Source organism: Helicoverpa armigera, chromosome 6 (assembly GCF_030705265.1).
Source record: "Helicoverpa armigera isolate CAAS_96S chromosome 6, ASM3070526v1, whole genome shotgun sequence".
NCBI lineage: Eukaryota > Metazoa > Arthropoda > Insecta > Lepidoptera > Noctuidae > Helicoverpa > Helicoverpa armigera.
The window spans coordinates 10441002-10465484 of record NC_087125.1 but is presented as its reverse complement, the minus strand read 5'-3'; the positions used below and the strand labels follow the sequence as shown (position 1 = coordinate 10465484).

At 36.1% G+C, this 24483-nt stretch overlaps 3 protein-coding genes across 9 annotated transcripts in view; 2 read left to right on the top strand and 1 right to left on the bottom strand.

Moving 5' to 3' along the window:
- Gckiii (Germinal centre kinase III) overlaps positions 1-12293 on the bottom strand; it is a 67513-nt gene extending 55220 nt beyond the window's left edge. The window contains exon 1 of the mRNA XM_064035356.1: positions 11814-12293. Coding sequence (XP_063891426.1) covers positions 11814-11828 — 15 coding nt within the window. The 5' untranslated portion in view covers positions 11829-12293. The remainder of the gene's footprint in view (positions 1-11813) is intronic.
- Positions 534-19999, top strand: LOC110371098 (tubulin glycylase 3A). Of its 7 annotated transcripts, XR_007512217.2 has the most exons (12): positions 15491-15790; positions 16082-16232; positions 16317-16534; positions 16693-16868; positions 16948-17385; positions 17627-17838; positions 17913-18003; positions 18077-18247; positions 18321-18574; positions 18649-18995; positions 19079-19231; positions 19863-19999. XR_007512217.2 is itself a non-coding variant. In XM_021327201.3 (11 exons), the coding sequence occupies exons 2-11, from the start codon at positions 16109-16111 to the stop codon at positions 19948-19950; spliced, it is 2355 nt and encodes a 784-aa protein (XP_021182876.3). In that variant the 5' UTR covers positions 15488-15790; positions 16082-16108; the 3' UTR covers positions 19951-19999. The 7 variants fall into 7 exon arrangements, 6 of the variants coding, with proteins under 6 accessions (XP_049706502.2, XP_049706503.2, XP_021182874.3 ...); XM_021327201.3 differs by having other exon boundaries at positions 15488-15790; positions 18649-19231; XM_064035353.1 differs by lacking the exon at positions 19863-19999 and having other exon boundaries at positions 19079-19266.
- Positions 19983-23763, top strand: LOC110371099 (tubulin glycylase 3A). Its single transcript, XM_021327203.3, has 6 exons — positions 19983-20120; positions 20501-20582; positions 20662-20757; positions 20836-21997; positions 22171-22686; positions 22774-23763. The coding sequence occupies exons 2-6, from the start codon at positions 20544-20546 to the stop codon at positions 23595-23597; spliced, it is 2637 nt and encodes an 878-aa protein (XP_021182878.3). The 5' UTR covers positions 19983-20120; positions 20501-20543; the 3' UTR covers positions 23598-23763.
- The last annotated feature ends 720 nt before the right edge of the window (positions 23764-24483 follow it).

Sequence of the window (24483 nt, the reverse complement as noted above, 5' to 3'; positions counted from 1 at the left end):
TATGTAGTTGAAAAATGCATTCCAATAAAGTTCTTGGTATTCAACGCCGTCTAGCTCAAGAGCAATCGATTATTCAATGTACAACCGTGTGTGGAGCGAATTCAACGACGGCAATCGTCCGAAAAGAGCTATTTCCACATGGCGCTCCGAGGAAAAAGAAAATCGACGGCAGAAAACAACGTGCCGCGTCACCGGCAACGCTGTATGTTAGAATAGTTTTCAACAGACTAAAAGAAGTTACGCTAAAAACAATTTTAGAGCGCGGAAAACTTTCGCAGAGCTAACTTATGTACGTACAACATGTTTAAGAACTGAAAGTTCATGCTAGTTGGTATGCTCGCCTTAGAGACTAACTTCTGCATGCTAAGCCGTTTGTAAAACTTGCATCATATTTTATTACTAGAAGAAAAACCTTGCTATAATTTGATTGCGTTCAATCTACCAATTTTGAAGTTGAATATCAATCACGGCGTACTTCCGACCCTGTGGGATTTAGATGAATTAGCTACCGGATAAGTTGCGTAGTTCATGTACAACGTAGAACGGGCCATTTCCTCTGGAGAGGTGGTGCGAAAACATCACGTTTTCATAGTAAAATATTATGCGTTTGCAATGAAACCCAACGCCGTGTTCGATGCGTTTGTTTGTGTGCTGTGTATTGTGTGAATTTTAGTGCATATAAGTATAGTTATATAGTGTTTATTGTGTTGTCTAGCCTAGCAGAGTCGTAATTCCACTTCCAAGTAAGTGCCGTTAGAAAAGTTTGTAGTTGCAATAATGTCACTTTGTTTACATCACAGCGTCAAAGACTATGTAATAGATAATTTTAGATAGGAATGTTAGTTACTTAAGTAATCAAGAAGAGATAAATGATGTAAGCAAATAACTTCATAACTTTTTATCGATATTTTTTTGAATTTAACAAAACTAAGCTAAATGTTGTTCTAGTGTAGTATACCTTTAGGTACATGGTTATTTATTTGATCGTACGACTATTCCATTAAGAAAGGTGGCAACAGCAATTTTCCATGATTACTTAATTATTCGCTCCACAATACATTTGCAATTAACAAGTGCTCTATAATAAAGCAGATAATTACTAAGTTCGTAGTCTCTTATTTGTAAAAACATTTTACAACAGTCTCTCACTTGATAATGTTTATGTAAACGACTTAATTACGCTGAAACGGCAACCACTGTGATTATGCAAAAGAGGCCTCCTTTTACGATATAGTATCGCTTCAATTATAGATAGCTTTAATAAACGTCAGTCGGTCTAAGCTCTCACCAATTAAGCGTGCCTCTATTGCGATTAAAACAAGCTCACTAATGGAGAAGCAATCAATATTGAATAATTAAACCGTAATAAGAATTCTTGTTCCTATAAAGGGCTATTTGACTGAAACTAATAACTTATCATGAGTAAGTTATTGTTAATGCGACGGTAAGTTATTGGTCTACAGTGGCGCTCTCTGTATTCATTTGACCGAAGCTCATAGTTCATTTACACCAGGTCAATAGGCCGACTTCGATTGCTGATAAGGTAACTTAAAACCCCGTGTAAAGGTAAACGAATTCGAACGAAGAAAGCGTCTGCAGTCGACTAGCTATAAAAGATCCATTATTTTAGAACATGTTGAGCTATGAAACAACACTGAATTAAAAATTTGTTGAAACTTTATGACAGTGTTAAAACGGGACGAAATGTAACGTTTTATGTTTCAATAAACTTGAAAATGGCCTATTAGTGTTAGCATTGGCGTTTATTATTTCAGCCAAAAGCAGTGTACTCACTAAAAATGAACGTAAAAGAATACAATCTCATTATAAGTAAGCTGTCCATAAAGTGGCGTGTTAGTTTATTTGATGGCCTTCAGGCCTTGTTTATACTTATTGCTATTGCTACATCGGTTTGTCGCTAGGTTCACTATATTGTGTACCACATACAGCTGAATGGACGTAATTTTGGAAAGTGCCTGCCTACGAACAGCGACTAGAGCGAATGGTCACGCAACATTAAATCGTCGATTAGAATGAGCTCAATCGGAGTTAACGATTACTAAATATGGTAACACCTTTCAAAACTTTTACTTCGGCATATTTATTTTAATAGGCAGCGTCAAATGGTAAACAGACCGTTCATTCATTTGTAAACCAAATCCTATTAAAGTGTGTTGTGTAAAATGCTTCGTTTACACAGACTCTTCATGAATTATTATCAATTATACAAGCAAGTATAATATAATGAATTTCTCCAAGGTCGTACTGACACTGTGTACGCCTCACTAAGAACGTAATTAGCATGAATTTACAGTCATATTGTGAATGGTTAATGCGTAATATACTGTAGTGTCAGATACACGCCTACACTGAACTCTGTGACGAAATACTTAGCGCTAGCGAGAGAGAATTAACATAAGTATAAACAGTAGGGCTCTATACATTGCCACAGCATGTTTCATTCAATGTCACTTGACAATTTGCACGTAAGTAAATAACAAGTATGACCAATAGCTAAATACATTTTTTGTCTTTCTTTAAGAAACTCAAATGTTAAACATAATTTAAATCTGTCTAAAAGCAGCGTAAGATCGGATAGTCAAAAGTGAGCAAAGTCTCGTGGGACGTCTGGCAAGAATCCTGTTCTTAGGAAATGTATGGTTTCTCTGTTCAACATTTTTACGAAATGAAGTAAATTTTGCTAGTTTCGAGCTTTGCGTTAACATAACGGTGATCACATACGCGTCCTTAAAACAGCTCGTATGCAAATGAAGGAGTTTATAGATCATCATCAGTATCAAAAATAGTTAATACGAATATGAATATAATATGAATATGCATTATTCATGAAATGTGCATAAATAGCAGTCCTACCTATCTTCAATATAAATCTGTTCAAAATCTATGTGGAATGCAGCAAATCGATACCACATCGTGGCTTCAGGCTGAAAATAGCCGGACACACCTTGATCTAGAAAATAGCCAGGTTACCGGGAAATATTCCACTGTTCTGATGGACAGCGACAATTTGTATACGGGGAAACTACACAAAAACAAAATCAATCTTCGAAGCGAAATCCTCGTTAATATGTGACGCAAACAGCCGTCAGATTAATAAAACGATCTTTAAACGTTAACAAAGAGTACAAACAATTCGGGTCAATTAATCTTAACTAATTCTTATTAAAGAGTAATTTATCAGATTTTTACGTTGAACAAACGGAGATTTTAGCGTAGCACGTCATTGTCTCACTTTAGAATATGTTTGATGATAATCTGGACCGCGATAACGGTGATAAGACACAACGGTGAACTAACCTCCTAAGATAAACTGAGTGGCCATTTTGGAATTTCTAACTATGCCCATAACAGTGCGTGCTCTAAAACGCGCAATTACCATGATTTCGATTTCACTGGAATAGTCAAAGGACAATGGGCGATTCCGGTCCAAATGTCCACCACGAACGAGACCTATATGGCTAGATAGCCCGTTAAATATAGAACATTTTTTGTTATGAAAGTAAAAAAAAATATAATGCCAGAAAAAAGTTATAGCAAAATCAAATACAACATTTTACAGATTTTTTCAATTTCATTTTTTCAATTACTTTGATTTTCGTACTTTCTGTAACTTCTGACAAAATAGAATTGTTCATTATTAGAGAGAAGACACCACCAGTTACCGCTGGAACCAGGAACCGCTGAGTATATTCAAGCACTTCTGGCGCCTCAATTGGTTAGTGATTCGTATATCCATCGGGCAAAAATATGGGCTGTTTATATGCAAATGTGTCTTACTCATCTTAGTTTTAGATAAAGTGCGGAAATGGAAGTGGAATAAAATAAAAAATTATAATGATAACATACAAAAACTACCGAAAATTAAGAATACATTTTTGGCTATAACTTTGTTTTGGCATTGTTTTTTTTTTAACTTTCTTAGTAAAAGTTACTCTAAATTAAGTGGACTATTTAATTATATAGGTCTCGTTCGTGGTGGACATTTGGACCAGACTTCATACATTCTTGCCCAATCTCCTTTGCATAACTGTCAGCCTTGCATAAAGGAGATAATTCTTATTCGGTCTAGATCTATGGAGCAGAAATGTTACAATTATACTAAACTACTTTCAGGGAATAACTAATACGTGCCAGCAATTTTTTAGACCATACTTAATTACTAAGTAGTAAACTTATTACTTCAGTACTAATAACTGCTACAGTAAATAGATAGCCTGATCTATCTACTTTAATACTATGACAGTCTCATCTTTGAGACAAGTAAATGTATGATATTTGCATACATAATTGTTATTTCTTACTACAATTACTGCAACATTGCGTGCGGGACACCAAACTAATGATATCTAAGGCCAAGGTCGGATGTGCACGCAAATCCAATTAATGCAGCAAACCTCACTTGCCATGTCTGGAAATCAATTATTACTTAAGACACAACCGGACGTTTTCATTGTACGTAATTTTGCAATTAACTGTCCTGTTAAAAGAAAATAATCATGTAAGACATCGTATGTGAATGAGTTACTGTTAATCTTTCTTTAAGCTGCATTTTCATGTACCATATATCTTTCCATAGGAATGGAATTCTTAAATTAACTCATTTGAGTATGCCAAAGAGACGTTCATGTCCAACTACATATGTAATTAGGTAGTCAAATAATTAATTAGATTCTTGATCTCAAATACCAAAAGTTATTGCTTAATATGTGGCATATGAAACCGTTGAGCGTCTACATAACATGCAACGCAAACCTGTATAGGTATAGGTCAGTCAAAACCTGACTTATTATAACGGACTCGACCTCGGAACATCATTGTGCTACTTTGCTTACATTTCAATTTAAATCAATCCTATTAAGCCATCGAATTGTATGTTTTGTGGGCGATTAATAAAGGGAGAATATCATTTGTTTCAACCAATTTAGGAGAATTCAGGTTTGATATTTAATTTGTTTTGGTTTAGAATTCGATTTCGATTAGAGGCGGCCATTTGCAGTTACAATTATTATTGACGATCAATGATCTCGGCGATCCGTCATCGTACCCAACTTGTAACCTTGTTAATATAGCCACTGGCGAGAATACCGTACACTGTGGTTAGAATGTGTGGCATCATTCAATATACAAAATTCCTTTTGAGGTTTAATGATGCGAATAATAGCAATGTCCAATTTACGCTACAAGATTTGTTTTACATATTATAATAAAATCAGTTATAAAATTGTATTTGGCATGTTTTAAAAATCGAATTGACTTCGTAAATATTAATTACATAGTCACATTCAAACTAAATACGGCATGATTCAGACTACATTAGATGATTTAATTAACCTTATTGAAAACCACTTTATATTTTAGCCGGAAACTCAATAGACTAATCGTAACCTTTATCGTAAAAGCATCGGGTTTTTTGCTACATATCATCATACGTGGATAACAAAAAATAACATTCCTACCCTCAGGCGTTTCGTATTCTGTATGTAAGGCAAGCATGCTGCGCGAATACATTATTTTATAGCAAAACCTTACGGTATCCAAATTAATGACCTGAAGTAAACACTAATCGAAGAAAACCTGTCCCTAAGGCTAATACGTAAAACAAGGTATGTAAAAACTGCAATCATGAGAAGATAAATGAGTTAGGATGTGATAGGTAAGTTCATTAACTGCGGTTAGTCACATACGATGTTATCTACCGCCTTCACAAACCTGTTAATTTAAATCTACTACCAATTTGCGGTACCTTGAATTTACTCCGTACTCAAACGGTGTTTGGGAGAGCAAACAAATTATCTATTTTATAACTATACTATAATTTATCTCTTTATGTTATTTGTTGTTTACTTACTACTGATTAAATATAAGTTTTTCGGGTCTTCTTACAATAACAAAGTTAATTACTCACTTACTGAGGCGCAATAGCCAACTGTGTGATTAGAAATGAAATTCAATAACATAATGTTTGGTTTTATAAAAATAGTCGAAATTAATTGGAGCTGTCGACTTTCTTTTGATCATATCAGTACCATTAAAAATGTAATTACTTATGTATAGACGTGTTCAGCTGTACCGAAGCCGACATCTATAATTACAAGTATCCAAAGTCATCAAGCTCTTCAAGGGGAAATGGTTAGATAGATTAAAATGTATCTATAGTTCAGTGGTAAAATAAAATTAAGTAACAGTTTCCCGAACAATTTATTGGTGAAGCGCTTTTCTATCACCGGCTCGGTAAGTTATTAATATTGATGGGCCAGCGTTGGCTGCCTCGTATGAATATTTAACGTCCAAGTCGATATTATGCCTCGGCGACGTTCCTTAGACACGTTCCTCAGCTAGGGCACACAATAATTAACATTTCATAAAAGCTTGAGTGTCAATTTTCTTAAGTTATGCATGTCTTGTGAGACACCTTACGTCTTGTGCGTAATGCGAGAAAATCACGTAATATTTTATGTCATATGTCATGACGTGAACATTGAAAATGATTACGATATTATTAACAATTTTTGCGTTAAAAATTGAATGATTGTAATCATAATAAAAAAAAATTACGTCATATAAATAACTGCTCAATCAGTGAGCTCCGCAATGTTTATAGTTGTGTAAAAATGCGAACTGTGTTATGTATGATTTATTATTATATTTCCGTGAATAATAAAATCCTTGCGGAAAATGTTTTCAAGTTATGAATAAATAAAAATATTATTATAAAATTATTGCTTCGTTAAATATTACAAATGGCCTAACGTGGGCAAGAACACGTTGCTTTCCAATTTCGCCCCACATTCCTTCACGCGTGTTTATTTTATTTCAACTGGCTCCGCGCTGGTATCAAAATAAAGTGCAACATTTAAAAATACAATGTTTAACATTTATTTAGGTCAGCATTTCGAGTTTCATCACAATATCTCTATGAATATAACAACGACACGACAGAAGTGAACGTATCAGATCAAAAGCACAGTTAGTTCCGCATAGCCGCATTATATTCTTTGTTATTCAGATTATTTACATTATAATGGTCGTTCGTGTTTACAGAGAATTGAGAAAATTATATTTACGCATCAGATTGATATGTTTCCGTCAGGAAAATAAAGATTATTTTAAGATTTTATACTCAGATAAATAAATAAGATAACGTTTGAAATTTTTTTGCTAACAAATTCTTTAGAAACACTTCCCTGCTAATCAATCAAGTGACACAATACCGGCAAGGTGTGTCTAGGACATATAACTAGCACTATAAGGAGACGTATAGCCGTAAACAGTGCTTCGTGGTACGATCACGCTCCTTTCACCTATTGAGCCCCATAGTTCACGTAGAGCACGAATGAGGTCAAAGGTGAATTACATTAATATATTATCAGCCGATTTATAAACTATTAAGTAAGTAAGACAGTTTCTGCAATGTAATAAGACCAAATAGGTACCTTAATATTGTTTACACCTGTGTTCTCATTTCAGTTATTGAGAATCTGCTCAAGTTTTCGTGAGAAACGTTCATGTGAATGTTAATTTAAGTAATTAAGTATAATTTTATTTTTGCTCTCATTTAACCCTTGTTAACTAATGCCTGTGGCTATTATATCGTTGTGTGTTTCCCACACAAATGACTGTGACATCCAGAAAAGACAAACAAAGAAGGGAATGTCTGAGCAAAGCAGGTGTTTACAATGCCCGCCACTAAATTGTTCGTCGCCTTGGAAATTATCCAAGTTCACTATGCATAGCTGGGTGGCATCGTCCTTCGGGGGAATTTAAGTTCAAAACTAAACAATGTACGTTACGCCAAATGGAATTTTCTCGTTTACTTTTTGTCTCCTTTTTTGGTGGCATGAGCTCCTATGCAAATACACACTTACTCGTTGATGTTAGAGAATTTACCCAGGACGGAGGTCTTTTGAAATTTTGATAGAGTTCGGGTTGACGACCTGCGCGCACGACTGCCCAAAAATGTGACCGATTTGTTTTGACGTCACGTCATGATGAGTTTCGCTGGGTATCGCGGTTATTTCGAAATTGTAAAATAGAATTTGGATGATAGAAGATCATGTGATGAGAAATGAACCGTAATTGAAATTATTAAAATGTCATAGGTACTTTTACTAGTTGCGGATCACGCCAATTAAACCACATTTCAGTAATTATCTTTCTAACACAAAAGTTTGTGGGTTTAACCGGTACACATTGATTGAAAATAATTAAACAAATGACTTCACAAGTATTTCAAATATTGACTACATAACTACACATAATTAACACTACCAGTTTACAAGACAATGTCTCCCTAACGAATTCCCAAATACGACAAGTTAAATACTTGGAATTTCATTAAACTCGGTGACGCCGCAACACAAACATCCAAGGCGGTCGGGCCACATTCACAAAACGTATTTAAGTTTGGCAACTACCAACCTAGCACGTCCTAGCCGCAGCCTAACCAATTTTCCTTGATCATACAAACTTTGCATTTAATTCTAAAACGGAGGAAATTATAATAGATGGAAAGATTTTATTCATATTCGGGTGCAATCAGGGGCCCGAGGAGGAAACTGCGGCACATATAGATAAGGCCACACTGGGCAAACACCACAATATTTACCTACCTACCACCTAACTAGACCATATCGCTTCTTTGTAGCACACAATAGGGAACTTGCCTCCGGTTAAAGTTCATCGAAAAATAGGTAGGTACAACTAGTTTACATTTTCGTACACTAATGAGTATCAGTATCGTTACATGTAATCTAAAAGCGACTTCCTACTTTTTAAAGTTTTTTTTTTTTTGTTTTATTGTTGTAAATAAGGGTCCTGAAATACATTATGTGAGTGATATTGCTAGGCCTATTGATCTTGATCAGATTATAAAAAAAAAACATTTTTGGCTTATCTTTGTAATTCTCTACTTCGAAGGATAACAAGAATCAGAATCGCTCAGGGTACAATTTAGTTGCGACTATTTTTACCCTAACAGAATCTTCAGTCTGATTTTGGCAATTATGCGTTTCTGCCACTTTTTCTGCTACAAGTGTATCGTTAGAATCTGACGTTAGTGTCTTTCTGATAATCTGTTCAGGTTTATACAAAGACATCATTACTTACACGTGTAAGCCAAGGAAGTATTTACATAGGCGTGTTCATAGGAAGTAACACGTATGAAAACCTACATACATAACACCCCGAAGCTTCCGTAAATACACACACATGGCCAACTAATTAAAGCAACACTTTCCTGTTGCAACTCATATTAAAATAATGTCGGATAAAATATACCGTGTATGTATAATATTATTATCGTGTTGTGATAAGTTATCGATAAAATAATTTAGACACCGTGGGTTTACGTCATAGTCTTTTTTTTCCTGCGCCAAATTCTACGGCAATTTTAACAATGGCATGAGGAAGACGGGGCCTAGTTCTTGTGGCTCCGTTTCTGAAAAGGTAACAGTGAAGTCTCACGCAGCGATATCAGTCACCTCGACGGCTACGCACGACGCGACTCACATCGAGTACAGAATAACAATCGAACCGTGGGAAACTGCCGCTAAACGCCACAATTATGAAACGCCTACAACCAATCCAACTGAGGATGTTTCATCCAAAGTCAAATGACTTCACTAACTTCTAGCCCCCGAGGAATAACAAACCCGTCGTGTGAATTGGTAACGGTTGTTGCGTCAGAACGCCGCGGCCGATTCGCCCGACGCTGACATTTTGGAGCTCTCAAATTAGAGATGTAACTATTGTGTAAGTTGTGAATGTATAATTTTTAGCACAATGGCAGTATTCAGACTAATGCACCAGGAACGAATAAGCAATGAGGTCTCATAAAACATAATGCGTCAGAACTGGGTCTTATAAATATTTGTGCGCAATCAACTTTAGAGCAGAACCAGTGCAACCCTGGTGGCCTTGATATTTTGTTCGGTAATAGCTAGTATTTTGAGTTATATTACAGTTTATCAAGCTTCAGTTCTAGGCAAAGATCATTGATACACAGGTATGCTGATAGATAGATTCTCTGGTTAACTTAGGAAGTATCCATGTAAATGCATAATTCAATTAAAATGTGATTAGTCACTTAATAATAGGTCAAAACCTATACTTTAAATCATTAACAACAGGTATATTTCAAAATGGCAACTAATAATGAGTCAAAAATATTTTAATTTGATATTGTAACAAATGGTTGGTAACTCGTTGTAATATTTATACATAATCAAGAAATTATTTTGTTTATTAGATTGATTACCTATGTTGATGCTTATACAATAAATATTTTTTTTTATATGACAAGCCGTTTTCCGGTTTCTCCCTCATCCTGTGGAAACTACTTCCCATACCCAGATAAAATATTGCCTCATGTTGCCTTGGCCTAGGGATCATACTTATTCAAGTCCTTCCGGAAGAATGTTTAAAGCAATAGGATACCCTTATATCATTCTTACTTCAGTGTTAGGTTCCCTTAAACAAACACTATACGTTAATTGAGCAAGTAAATGGAAGGCATGCTTAAAAAGTAATTGAAAAACAGATTGACATCATCATAATTATTCAAAGTAACAAACTGCATGGAGAGATTATATTTCCCAGGGCAACAAGAAATTTCTACAATTACAATTAAGTCATGTGTTTAATGCAGAATTTTGAGAGCACTCTGCATTTATAACTTAAAGAAATTAAATATAATAAAAGTATTGAGAACATGTAAGGTGTTAGATATTTTTTTCAAATGCAAAATTTATATCAATATCTAAAGATTTTGCTATGTTATTATCTTTATAAGCCTTTCCTAGCAATACTATACCACATGGGTATGCAACTTAGCTTCTGTAGTGCAATCATTCTAGGAAGAAAGCAATTAGGTACCATTCTTAGAAATAAATACCCACATTTACTTCTAGTTGCTGATGAGAACATGTTAGCTGAGTAAGTGGGAAATAAATAAGGACTCTTATTGGAAATAAATAGGTAACATCTAATGAGTTTTGTACTCATTCAATCTGCTTTATGGTACTGCAAGTTAGAATGAGTTTGTGCTTACAAACTATTTCAGTTAAATTACCTATTTCATTATTTTAAGATTACCTCCCTATCTGCTCGTTCATTTGTTTATTTTACAAACTTTATGCTCTGAATTACATGATGAAGTAATTGAATCAAAAACTGTGTTTTTCTGATGCTAGAATTAGGATTTGAATTTAGAATGCAATGGTAGGTATTGTTAAGTAATTTTACATACATAAATGCAGTGCACAGCCCATTCTTACAGGTTTATGGAGGATGTAAAAACTGGCTTTGAATTATTAGTTAGTTTGTTTTTCTACAACAAACTTGTGATGTCATCAAAATGTGGTGTGATAAAACTAGTTTGTTTTAACGCAATGTCCAATATGACTCACAATCTTTAAGTAACAATTACTTGAGATAAGTAACAGCCAACACAGGTAAAACAAGTTACCTACATTATGCATGCATCATAGAGGATTATTACAAGTTATTATCATTTCCTTTCTAATCTAAATCTAAAGTTATAATTAATTCCCAGATATGGATAAGGGACTTACACAGAATTATCAATGGCAAATATTTTTATAGCTACCAGAATAGCTGATTTGAATATTTAATTTATCTATTTTTATTACAAGTAGAGACACTTTTTTGATTTGAATCAAAAACTTTTCTGCACAAAGTAGGTAATAACAGATTTCTTGTTTTCTTTAGCTTTGTTACAAATAACAAAGAAATTGTGTAGCCAGTTAGATAAATACAATTAAAAAGACACTCACCTCACTGAAGGCCATAACTCCGGCCGGAGCTCTTTCTCCGTCCGACCTTCTCAATTTATTCTATTACGGCCTATCAAAACAAATAGTTCACGCTTTTGTTTCCCAACATTGGAAACAGTCCCGACATCTAGCATCCCCACAGCACAAATACATCTGAACTATGTAACTTCACTCACTGCGCAAGAACAAAATTTTAATTTTGACTAAAACGAAAACACCTGACCGAATCACAAATCACTGAAAAAACCAACATTCCTCAGGTGGGTTAGATGCACATCTAACTAAAATACGAACACTTTACAGTTCTTAAACACTTTAACACTACTTAAAGAATTTTTCACTAATGTTTAATTTGCCAGACCATTACGAAATAAGTTCGAAAAATGACATCTAATGTGTGAATTATCACAGAGAACCATCAAACGGAGATGAACTCGCCATCTTGCTTTCATGTCATAATCAGTGGTGCCAAACTTCAGAATCGATACCGTTGTGTACCGTCACTGCATGTTGGCCAACATGAAGTATACGAATGAAGTTAGGTGCAATTTACAAAATGGGAATTATTTATAGATGAAAAGCATTTGATTGTACTTACATAAATAATGAATTCGTTTTGTGTCTTGTCACATAAACTTTATATGGCTTATAGCCTTTACTAGAAAATATTTTGAATAGTACACAAATGGTTTCGTGCTGCCACCTTGTATAAAACAATCGTACTACTCAAAGCGTTTTGTTCATTGAGGTCGCAACTTACGTTTGGTAAAAACCTCCTTCTTCCCGCCCGTATTCAAATTCTTTCACAATTTTTAAATTACAGTATGAAGTCCAATTAAATTCACGTACCTCAATATTATGATACCTTTAAGCATCTACTACATACAAGTGAAAAGTTCCTTTTAACTTGGTCTTTAATGGCTCTTTTAACAACCTTTTGAAGCAGTGGAAATTACCGTTGAGTACAAGAATTAGGGAAGTGTAAGTAGATAGGTAGCAAGGCTGATATTGGGGTCAGTCCAACGCTCAAAACGGTTGTGGGCTCATCCATCCGATGTAGTTGAAACTTCACATTTATTTAATTCAGGTACCTAACATAATATTGGAGAGTAGGATGAGAAAACACGTAGGGGTAGTACATAAGAGTGTATACCTCTACAATAGGGGATTAGGCGCAGCCAGATTGTGCTGTGGTGTACATAAGTGAATATATAGAGAAAGTACATACATAAGAGGTAACGAAGTTCATAAGGAAAGTACCTACATAGCAGAAGGATATAGTTACGGACTATAACATAATCTAAGAATGTACAAAGGGAAAGATATAGGGGTGGTACATAAGGTACCGCAAAAGGGAGTTCAGAGTACAGAAAAGAAAGAAGTGTGACGTCACAAATTGATTAAATTAGAGCATGCCAACAGTGCCGTACTGTAGATATGTTACTGGGTGAATACAACACGAACCTAGACATCTTTCAGCTAAAACGGTCATGATCATAAGCAACATATAATAAAGCGGTAGGTACCTAAATCAAAAATATCAATTAAATTACCGGAACAAATTAATATAACCGCCTATAGAATAGCGACGCTAATGCGTTCATTTGCACTATACAATAAAATGTGGCCACTCATTTACAACTGTTGATCACGCAACTGATAATTACTTGCAACTCAATCGGCATGGCTTGCGTTACACTGTCTTTAGTGATGTTTGAAATATGCACGAAGGGTCATTAATAACCTGACAACAGCACTCATTATTTACCTATCTACTTACTAAGTAATAATGTTCCCTTTTACAAATATCCTTGGAGCAGGAATCTGGATTAGTTCCCTAACATATTTATGTTTGTTTACCTAAGGGAGGATAGTTAGACTTAATCCAGACTCCTTTTGAAATTAGAAGCCAACTGGAATTTCGGTGCCGTGAATCTTGGTTGTATCCTCCCGGTTCTTGATTGGCACAGTTTGAATCCCTAACCATCATTATTGATAATTACGGAGGGCACTTGCAACGCAATTTGAAGCGGATATATCAAAGATATTCAAGAGTCAGTGTTTTTCCCAACACGCAGCCCCGGATCTTCAAATTTTATTAGGCGGGGCAAAATCTGAAAAATGCCGCCCCGCCTACCTACTTATGTTTATTTTCACCTTTATCATCTATATAATATTAGCTATCAATATGTAGGCAGGCAGGGCCGTCTCTAGCTCATGTAGCGCCTGGGTGCAATCATCACACAAGCGCCAACTATGTATTGAAGTACTTACAGTAGTTACAAGGAATATAAATAAGAACGTTCGAATGAAGTGCACTTTTTTTGGTAGGTAAAGGACTTAAAAAATGTTTCCAATTCATTGTAGGCTCATACTGTTGTCCAGGTTTAAGTTATGAAAGTCGAGACAGAGCAATGTAATTGTGAAAAGTAGCGCGAGCGAAGCGAGCGCGCAAATTTTTCAATTTTGGGACACAAAAAGTTAATAAGTTTTAAAAAGCGCTGTAAAGTTACAAGCAGTCGAAAGCGCAAACTTTTTGTGGTTTTGAGGACTCCATAAAAAAAATTTTCTACATTTGACTTATAAAAGGTGAGACAGCGTGGACTTGACTTACGAAGCTATCAAGGCAATGCATATATAATATTTCGCGAGCGAAGCGAGCGCGAAATTTTTGAGCCTACGACTCAAAATGATCTGATCAAGTACACTGACACTGACAAGACTCACAAATTAAACTGGGAATTACGTACAAATAAAAAGAAAACGTGATTAGAGATCGAATCAATAAAAATAATAAACAATCAGTAAAACTGGACATACATTGCCGCGAGCGTAGCGAGCGAGAATTTTTTTACTTAGTTGGAGGATGTTAAAAGTAAAAAATAAAAGTTAAAAGCAAAATGATCAATCAAACAAAACGAAGGCGACTTTTTTAGGAACTTTGCTTGTCAGTATCGTGATACAATGTGGGACTTCCTTATCAAACAGGTGTAATTTCATCCAAAATTCCTGGTAGTGGGGTGTCCCGCGGCGCCCCTGAGACCGAGGTGAGGCGCCCGGGCTATTCGCACACCTTGCACCATAGGTTAATATGGCGCTGTAGGTGACTATTACAGTAATCTGTTATGTAGGATTTAACATAAAAATAAATATGCGATATTCCTGGCTCATAGATGATCGCAAATAATTTTTAATCAATTTTAGTTTGCTAAAACTTCGCCTCGTGAATAATAAATGTTCATGCAGTCATGCAGCATGTCTCACTCCGCGCTCAGGGTATCGGTCAAGTTGATATGGCCATGAAATTGCTGTAGGTACTTGTGCTATTTTTATTTAACCGTTAATTTTTCCGTGGTCAAAATTAGTTATCCTTTGGTCTGTGAAATGTGAGTTTTGCCGCCCCCTGAATTTGCCGCCCGGGGCACAGGCCCCGGCTTGCCCCCCCCTAGATCCGGGGCTGCCAACACGTGAAGCTTGACGAATAATGAAAAACTACGATTCATAATTAAATGACTCATGAGATATGCGGCAAAAGTTTATGAAATGAGATGGCAAGTTGACCTAGCTTATTCATGATATGAACAGGCCAAAGCCTAGGGCTCTATGACTCAAGGCAATGTCGTTAGCGAATTGACTCACTCGGTCAGTAAGCTTTAACGAACTTATACTTATTTTTTGGTAAATCGAAAAGTTTGCATTTGATGAGGCAAACCTATAAGGTATAAAACCTTTTTGCAGACGAGTATTTTCTATCTGTAACTAACGTCATTGTACCTATAATACCTGAACTGCCATCAGCAAATTGACGATATTTAATATTAGATCATGATAAAATATATCTAACGAAATTGGAAATGTTACATTTATAAATTTACAGTTTAATCTTGATAACTTAAACAACATCAACTTTTTATTTTATGAATGCTATTGCGTTCGTTTTTAACCTAGTTCTCTAAGCACTGGCCTGATAATAGAAGGTAAGAGTAATTTGGGTTTATTAATTTCCGTGTAACTACATTATGCACGATTTCCCAAGGAGGTAGGTACTTTATGACGTCATTCGCACAGGTGCCAGGCGGGGATGTGCACGGATGCTACTGATAGCCAAGGACCCCCGATGTAGGTTAAAATAAAGTAGGTTATTGCACTACCGGGTTATTTTTAGTCGGCCAGTCCAAGTTAAACTGTCGAACTGTGTACACGTCTACATGAACTTACAGAATAGGAAGCAAAATGTTGGTCACATGTGACAGAGTGGTCTGTTGCAGAATTCTAGTGAGTTGCAAGCGAGGCTCATGGCTGTAACGATGGAGCTTGAGGAGAGCGCGTCAGACTCGAAGTTACATCGAGATAGCACGGGGAAGAGGGAGCTGCGGCCGTCGAGTGCTGTCTCGTTCTCCAAGTCCGAACATGGCCCAGGTTTGTCGTACTCCTCTAAGTCTCGTATTGCAAAACCTCCTGTACATGTAGGTGGTAATCTTATTCTAAATTATTTGAATTCAGAATCTTCTTCATCGAGCGAACAATTAAAGCAATACAAAAGTTGGGTAAGCAGCGAACGATGGAATGAGCTGAAAAAGATCGCTGATAGCGCCATGAGGGAACATAAAGTGTTTATGATAAAAGGAGGAGGATTTCCAGCGGTGCGCCGAGCACTCCTCGAGAGAGGGTGGATTGAGAAATATGAGTCCCATAAGGTATTCCATAGCTTACCGCCGGGGGTAAGTTACATGTTAACTTATTTGTACTTTTTTATTGATATACAATTTAATTAGATACCTACTTAGTCTTATTTATATATTTAGTTTATACAAGGGTCACAGGGGTCAATTAAAAACATTTTATATACCTGTTGCTTGTTTCTATAAAAAAATTCAAGGTCCGCCATCCTCCAACGAACGTGGATCCCAAAAAATTGCATGGTAAAGAACTCTCCAAAGTTGAAAGAATGATTTTATATAAATTCATGGAACACCACTCTGTGGACTTTCTCTGGACCACAAAGAGAGACAAATATGATTGGTTGCTTAGTAACAAGGATGTCATAATAAGCAGGTAACTAAAACATATATTTTAATTGGGTCCAATTGTCCAATGATTTTAACTACAAGGGAGTAAAAATTCGCTCTGGTAGATTTTGCAGATCGATTTTCACCACAAAAGAGGGCCTAACTACTTCTTTGACACAAATGCACTGGCACACCGAACCGGGAGTGGCGTTAACTAAGTTCCCACGCTGTTACAACATCCACAACTCGGACAGCCTCGAGGAATTTATCGACGATTTTAGAATAACAGCCTGCATCAGTGTCCTTAAATGGCTATCAAATGCATTACAAGCGAGCAACGAGCAAGATCTTGTTACGGCTAACGGAAAAGTTCCATTCACCGCAATAGAATTTGCCATCAGTAGATTGAACGAGTACATCGTGTTCCTCACTCATAAGGACATCGATGATACAGAAGACCAAGCGCATGTCTGGGAACATGAATGGGATCAGTTCTTGACGCACCACTATCTCTTGGTCCACGAGAAAGCCAAGTTTATGGAAGACAAAAGTTTCAACATTCGGTACGCAGCTATTTCGTAATCAATGCGTTTGTCGCTATTTGTGTGTAAACATTTTTATGTCAACATTTCAGTAATTAGATCACTGTTTATCAATAGAATCGTTGAAAACAATTCATCAATATTTATTATTTTAGTACCAGTTGAATGGTAACAATGACGCGTTATGTGATTCATTGATGTCACTTTTATAAAATTAGATTACGAACCCATTGCAATAATGTTTTTAATATTTACTTTACAGGCAACTGGAAAGGAAGGGTTTGAAGATCTTAGCTACAATGACAAAGTACTGGCCCCAAATAGACATCGATGGCGTACTAAACATATGGATCGTGAAGCCTGGAAACAAGTGTCGTGGCCGGGGCATTCAGCTCATGAATAACATCAAAGACATAATAGGCCTTATAAACATACCCGCTCAGAAAACTAGATACGTCGTGCAGAAATATATTGGTATTGTTATACTGCACTCTTTGTTCAATGTATGACTGTGGTTACTTGTACTGTATGCACATTTTTGCTTGCAGAAAATCCTCTCGTGATCTACAACACTAAATTCGATATACGCCAGTGGTTTCTTATTACGAATTGTCAGCCATTAACCATTTGGGTGTACAAGTAAGAGCAATAAAAAGTTTAAAATGTAGGTATAGTGAAGTTATTATATACTGCAGTATTTTATTACTTACAGGGACAGTTACCTAAGATTTAGCTCACAAATATTCAGTTTGTCGAACTACCACGAGTCCGTACATCTCACGAACAATGCTGTGCAGACGAAATATAAGAACGTGAGTGAGCGCGACAAAGCTTTACCAGATGAGAACATGTGGGACTGTCATACTTTTAAAGCCTATCTCAGGTAAGAATCAAAAAGTCATCTTCATTTTTGACGAAATATTTAACTTACTTACAATTTTATTGACGTTTTGAAGACAGATAGGAAAATATGAACTCTGGGAGGAGAAAATATATCCTGGGATTAAACAATGCTTGATTGGCGCCATGCTGGCATCCCAGGAGAGCATGGATAAAAGACAAAATAGCTTCGAACTATATGGAGCTGATTTTATGCTGACTGAAGATTTTACACCATGGCTAATTGAGATCAACTCTAGTCCAGATCTAGCGCCCACTACATCAGTTACTGCCCGATTATGTCCTCAATGTCTTGAGGACGTTATAAAAGGTGATTAAAATCTCATTTAAAGGTTGGTACCCTCATCATCGCAATCAAAACTAATATCGATTGTTACTTTTCAGTTGTTCTGGACCGGCGCTACAATCTGGAAGCTGACACTGGAACTTTTGAATTAGCTTACAAACAAACCATACCAAAAGCTCCGGCGTATCTGGGTTTATCCTTATGTATTAACGGCAAGCGGGTTGTAAGGAAGTTGAAAGAGCGTAAACATGAGCCAAAAATTATAGTTAATCCATCACCACTCCGCGTACCCTCGGGAGACGCTATCATCGCAGATCAAGACCAGCCGGTCCCAGCTGAGTACAGTGGTCCAATCATAACAGACTTCCTCACTTGGTTGAACCCGTACGACGCTTTACCAACAAATAGAGACGGAATTGTATTAGGGCCCAAAGAATCCCTCACGGTACGCCAGGCTATCACTGTTGTCAAATCCAGCATCTCGCTAAAGAGCGGACCGAAAAAGCGTAAATCGTCACTTTCTTTTAGGACCCATCGAGGAAGACGAGAAAGAAATACGGACTGTAAACGACGAATCGTGCCTCATTCGTGCTGTCGGCCAGATGAAGGTCAATTCGCTAATCAGACTGGTAAATACCGGACTGAATCAGCGAGCAAAGCCGAGAAGACCAAGGTTGACAGGTCGGTCGGTAATAAACGCTGTTATATAGATCCTATTGAGTGGGAACGGGAAACTGCTAGTATTCTCCGGTCCACAATATCAGTACAGAATAAAGTAGTTAGCAGACCCGAACCTACCGGACCAGCGCGCACCGCTAAATCCAGCCAAGTAGTTAGTTCAAATCGAAAAACGCTAGATCCTATTAACCGTCGAAAAAGCCTGGATGATTCCAATCCAATTAAAAATCTTAGCGCAATAGGCACAAGTATCTGTAAATTACAGGGTGATGACAGGAACAAAAACAAATCTATATCATTCTCAAAGAGTTGCACCTCGATATATGCACCTTACAGGGTAGTTGCTTCGCCCCTAAATGACGAATCTTCTAGCTCTTTCTTGAAAAGAAAGAAATAGTTTATTAAAATGTGTTCAAATATGAATTCATAATATTCACGTTCGAAATTGTTCAAAGTTTGATATTTGCTAATTGTTTATAAAAGACTTATAAGACTCTGGAATGTTATGTCGAATTTTCACATTTGAAATTGTTATGATAATATTATTTTTCCCTATCGACTGTTGGCATGTTCAAATTCTATAAATATAAAATAAAATATGAAAGTTTATGATGCATTAATATTTTATTTACAGACACTCCCGATTTCCATGGAACCTTTTCCGTTTAAGCCTCATTCCTTATGTGACTCCAAGTAATAAATACTGTTCAGTAACAAAATAGATAAGTATATCATTGTCAAAATCTCATGTTAAGTCGTCAAAGTCAGTGTGTTCCATCAAATTTTTTGTTGAAATTATGCGGTAAAATGTAAAAAAATAATATAAAAATTATAAACTGCGGCCAATAATGTTAATAATAATTACAGAAAAATGTCGCCAATAAGTGAAAAGGTAATTGTTTTATTTTATCCAGTGAGTAAATAATTAATTTTGGCCTAAAATAAAGAAAGATTAATTAACCTAAAAGCTATAGTGATTCTGCTCTTACAATATTGAACCTTATCAGTCAATTTAAAGGCATGTATACAGCGGCGACATACAGAGATATTCTATGGCTATTTTTGACTGCCATAGTCCCGTAATCCCGTTGCCCACATTAAGATATTAGGAATATAATTTAAAATTAAGTTTCACAGTAAGTAAAACAAACCACAACAAAGTGGAATTGTTGTTTATGGGCAACTAGACGTACCTACTTCACGAATACATCATTTTCTTTCAAGTTTTATGTTATGCTTATATTTCATCCTATTTTTTTATGATAAATACAGAACACACAGGTTTACCCTTGACTAAAAATGAATCCGCTTAAAAATGCCGGGCCGAAAAAAGAAAATTATAAAACGTAAAAAGGTAACTATGAACTTCTATTTAAAATGTATTTTGTGCTTCATAGAAAAACGTAGTTAATAACAATCATTTATGTCCACAGAAAGCAACAGAAACTAAATCTAAAAAAGATTTAAGTCCAGTAAAGCATGGACGAAAGAGCCGTGCATCCGGTATTTTTAAGAAAAGTCCACCTATAGTAAGGTTTTTTAATACTTAAATAGTATGAAAATAATTAAACGCAATAAAAAACTCGACCGCTTGTTTATTATTGCAGACCTCGGATGATATAGACAAGGGTGATGATATAAAACCAATAAAACCAATAAAATCCCCAGTGAAATTTGCCATCGATAACATGTTAAAAATTGATTTGACCAAAAAGAAGAAGACCATGGAATACAGGAGCACAAACCGTCCCGAAGGACTCTCACCGAAGGAAAAAAGTTACCTCATCTGCAGTTGTCAGGCCAAATCTAATAGATACAAAATTTTGAAAAATCAAGCTGCAGAAGCCATACGTAACAGTAAAATCTTTTCCGTTTATGGCAGTTGCAATGCTGTACGCGCGGCTCTGCTTGAACGGGGATGGGTAGAAAAACTACCAGCAAACAAAATGAATCTATCCAAAATAAAAAATGGCTCTTTTTCCAATAAACCTAACGAGATACACAACGAATTGGAGAGATTGCTCCTATCCAACTTCGTTGAGAAATACCCTCCTAATTTCATTTGGCGCACAAGAGAAGAACTCCGCGATACCGTCATTGATATGACGAAAGAATATCCCACTATTGTCAACAAGCTGAAGACGGACGCTATGTGGACGTCAAAGCAGGGTCTATGTTCATCAATGAAGAGGAATTACTGGTTTTACATAGAAGACGTCGCAGAAGTTATTGGGCCGCGCAGTTATAACACCTGTGATCCAGGAGATATAGAGGGCTTCGTCAAAGATTACAAAATAACAGCTTGTACTAGCCTATTAAAGTGGGTCCTTTCAATGGAAGCAAACGAAAGGCCAGTGTTTATGGAGACAGGAAAGATTTCATTAAATGTGGTGTTATTTGCGTTAAGTCGATGCAAGGAGTATCTATACAGAAAAGAAAACAAGGATATTGACAAATCCGTTAGCAGCGTATCTCCCGGTCAGTGGAATGCTTTCTTAAAAAAATATTACCGTATAATAGCAAAAGACGACGTCTTCCAATTGGACACAGAGAACAAGTTACCTCTGTACATGGCATATGCAAAATTTTTACTTAAAGAAATGCACAAGTACAGGCCTCAGTTGAGTTGTGAAGGATGCCATAACATCTGGATCATCAAGCCGGCGCATAATTCTAGAGGTAGAGGCATAAGAATGGCTTCTAGACTAGCAGTTATCACGAACCTGCTCAATAAAGCTAATGCTAAATACGTAATTCAAAAATACATTGGTAAGTTGTATCTCCTCCCTAAATTAATATCTGTATCCCTACTACTAATCCAGATAATATTATGACAAGGGCAGCATGGTGATAGGTAATTAATGATGAATTGTAGAATTATTATCAACATTTAATTTATTTCTAGCTTTTATTTCTATTTTTTTTTTGTATCTTATTTGCAGAAGAGCCGTTATTGATTCACGAAACCAAATTCGATATAAGACAATATTGTTTAGTTACAAGCACCTACCCACTAGTTGTATGGATGTATAAAGATTGTTATTTAAAGTTCAGCTCGCAGAAGTACAATCTTAGGAGCTATCATGAATCCATACATTTGACTAACAATGCTGTTCAAAGGAAATACACCAACTGCGCCGGAAGACATGAGGAACTCCCTCATGCAAACATGTGGGATTCTGATAAATATAAAGATTATTTGAACAGGATCGACAAAGGCAAAGTATGGGATAAAATCATCTACCCCGGAATGAAGAAATCTATTATTGGCATCATGTTAAGTTGCCAGGATTCTTTGTCAGTTTGCAAAAATCGCTTCGAGCTATATGGCTGTGATTTTATTCTAGACAAAGAATATAAACCGTGGCTTATTGAGATCAATTCATGTCCAGATCTAAACCACACCACCCCCGTAACCGCAAAAATTTGTCCGGCTGTTTTAACAGATATAGTAAAAGGTAAACAACATTCAAGATGTTTTTACTATTTTATATTAAGTTCAAATTAAAATAAATTAGGCATTAACACTTTGGACATATTTTCAGTTGTAATAGATCGCGTGAAAAATCCATCAGCACCAACGGGAAAATTTGAATGCATTTACCGACAGCCTATGACCATTCCGAGGTATGGAGGAGCTTTAGACCTGGTTGTTCGAGGCTGCTCTTTACCCAGTGATTACTTCTACAAAGGCAATATTGATCTAAGAGAGAATTACGACGATGACGTAGATATAGACAAAGGACACAATATTGAAACTATATTAGACAAAATAAAACAGGCGTATGACACCGACACGATCATGATAGAACCTGAAGATGATAGTCACGCGTGTGTGAAGAAAGAACAAGAAACAACAACCCATCATTCGCGATCTGACTACGAGTTAAACGTTGCAGCAACCGTGGTAACAGAACAGTTGGAAGAGCTAATGGACAGAATTGTTTCAAAACACAGTTCCAATATGAAAACAAGACAAGAAGCTTTATGTGCCACAGGTTCAATTAAATCATTTGCCTCTGCCCACATGGTTAAAAGTGTTACAGACTTCAAAGCTATGATAACCAAATCTATGAACCGATTTGTCTCTTTCGAAAATGTACAGCATCACGAAGCATTTGATTTTAGCCAGCTTGACGATGAACCCGTAGGTAATGAAAGTGCTTATGAAGAAGATTCACCTAAAAAGATAATCAATGATTACAAGCAACTGGATGTGTTAAGACTGTTTGGGCAAACTAGTAAAGAAAGCGCCCAGTCCACATCACCTTCAACAGAAATCATGCTGGAAGCTACAACGAAACTGATTAATTTCATCAGTAAGAAAGAAAGGGAATATTTCATGGAACACAGCATTGTACACACATAAATGAATAACATAATTTGCAGAAATATGAAAATAAACTTAGGTAATCTTCATGACGATGACGGCTATGATTAAAACCATAATCAAACATCTTCAAGCTAATCTGTAAATAATTATACTTTTAGAAAACACAGATAGATCAATCGTTAATACAAGTCTTTTCAAAATAGATAGGTACTTGTTTTTTTTTCTTATCTACAACTGAGACTTAGAAGCCAAAACCAAACAATTTTTTTTTTAAGAATCGCAAGATTCTTCCAACATAACGTTTTCTTTACTTTAAAATTCACTGAGATGACGGTGAGTTGCAGCATTTTATTGGAAGATGAACCGAACCATTTCCAGTTGTGAAATCGGTGATTTGACCAATAAGCAGCAAGTACCTACATATTATACGGCTAGTTATGGTTTGTTTATATATGAGGTGGCTTATAAACGTTGCCTGTTTTATTTCAATTGGTTTTCCTTTCAATAAAAAAATCCTACAGGCTTCTCCAAAAAGCAAGTTCTCGACGCGGCAGTTGACGAATACGCAATATATTTATTTGGTATTTCACTATTTACTTCCTAGGATGGGGACAAAAGAAATGTTGAAAACTGGTTAAGATCCTTCATACGTAACCAGTAACTTACTGCCGTGCTTGCCATCATGTCATGTTACACCGTTACACCATTTATTTTGCATAAACCCGAAACGTTTTAACTTAGTCGATTCTAAACCGTTTCACATTTTAGTCGATTCTAAGCCGTTTCACATCACTCAATACAACGATGTGCAAAAAAAAATGGCGTCGGTTAGTCGCTTGTCAAACATAGCAATGCGTGAGTCAGGGGGGAGACACTCCGTACATTTTGACAGCTAAGTGAATGAAGAGTCGCCACCTTTTAT

Bases quoted from the DNA above. Each gene is read 5' to 3' on its own strand.
- LOC110371098 (XM_049850545.2), top strand. From the start codon at position 16,109: ATGGCTGTAACGATGGAGCTTGAGGAGAGCGCGTCAGACTCGAAGTTA. The intron at 16,535-16,692 runs GTAAGTTACATG...AAAAAATTCAAG, and splicing joins TCCATAGCTTACCGCCGGGG to GTCCGCCATCCTCCAACGAA. The intron at 17,839-17,912 runs GTATTGTTATAC...TTTTGCTTGCAG, and splicing joins CGTCGTGCAGAAATATATTG to AAAATCCTCTCGTGATCTAC.
- LOC110371099 (XM_021327203.3), top strand. From the start codon at position 20,544: ATGCCGGGCCGAAAAAAGAAAATTATAAAACGTAAAAAG. The intron at 20,583-20,661 runs GTAACTATGAAC...TTATGTCCACAG, and splicing joins AAATTATAAAACGTAAAAAG to AAAGCAACAGAAACTAAATC. The intron at 21,998-22,170 runs GTAAGTTGTATC...TCTTATTTGCAG, and splicing joins CGTAATTCAAAAATACATTG to AAGAGCCGTTATTGATTCAC.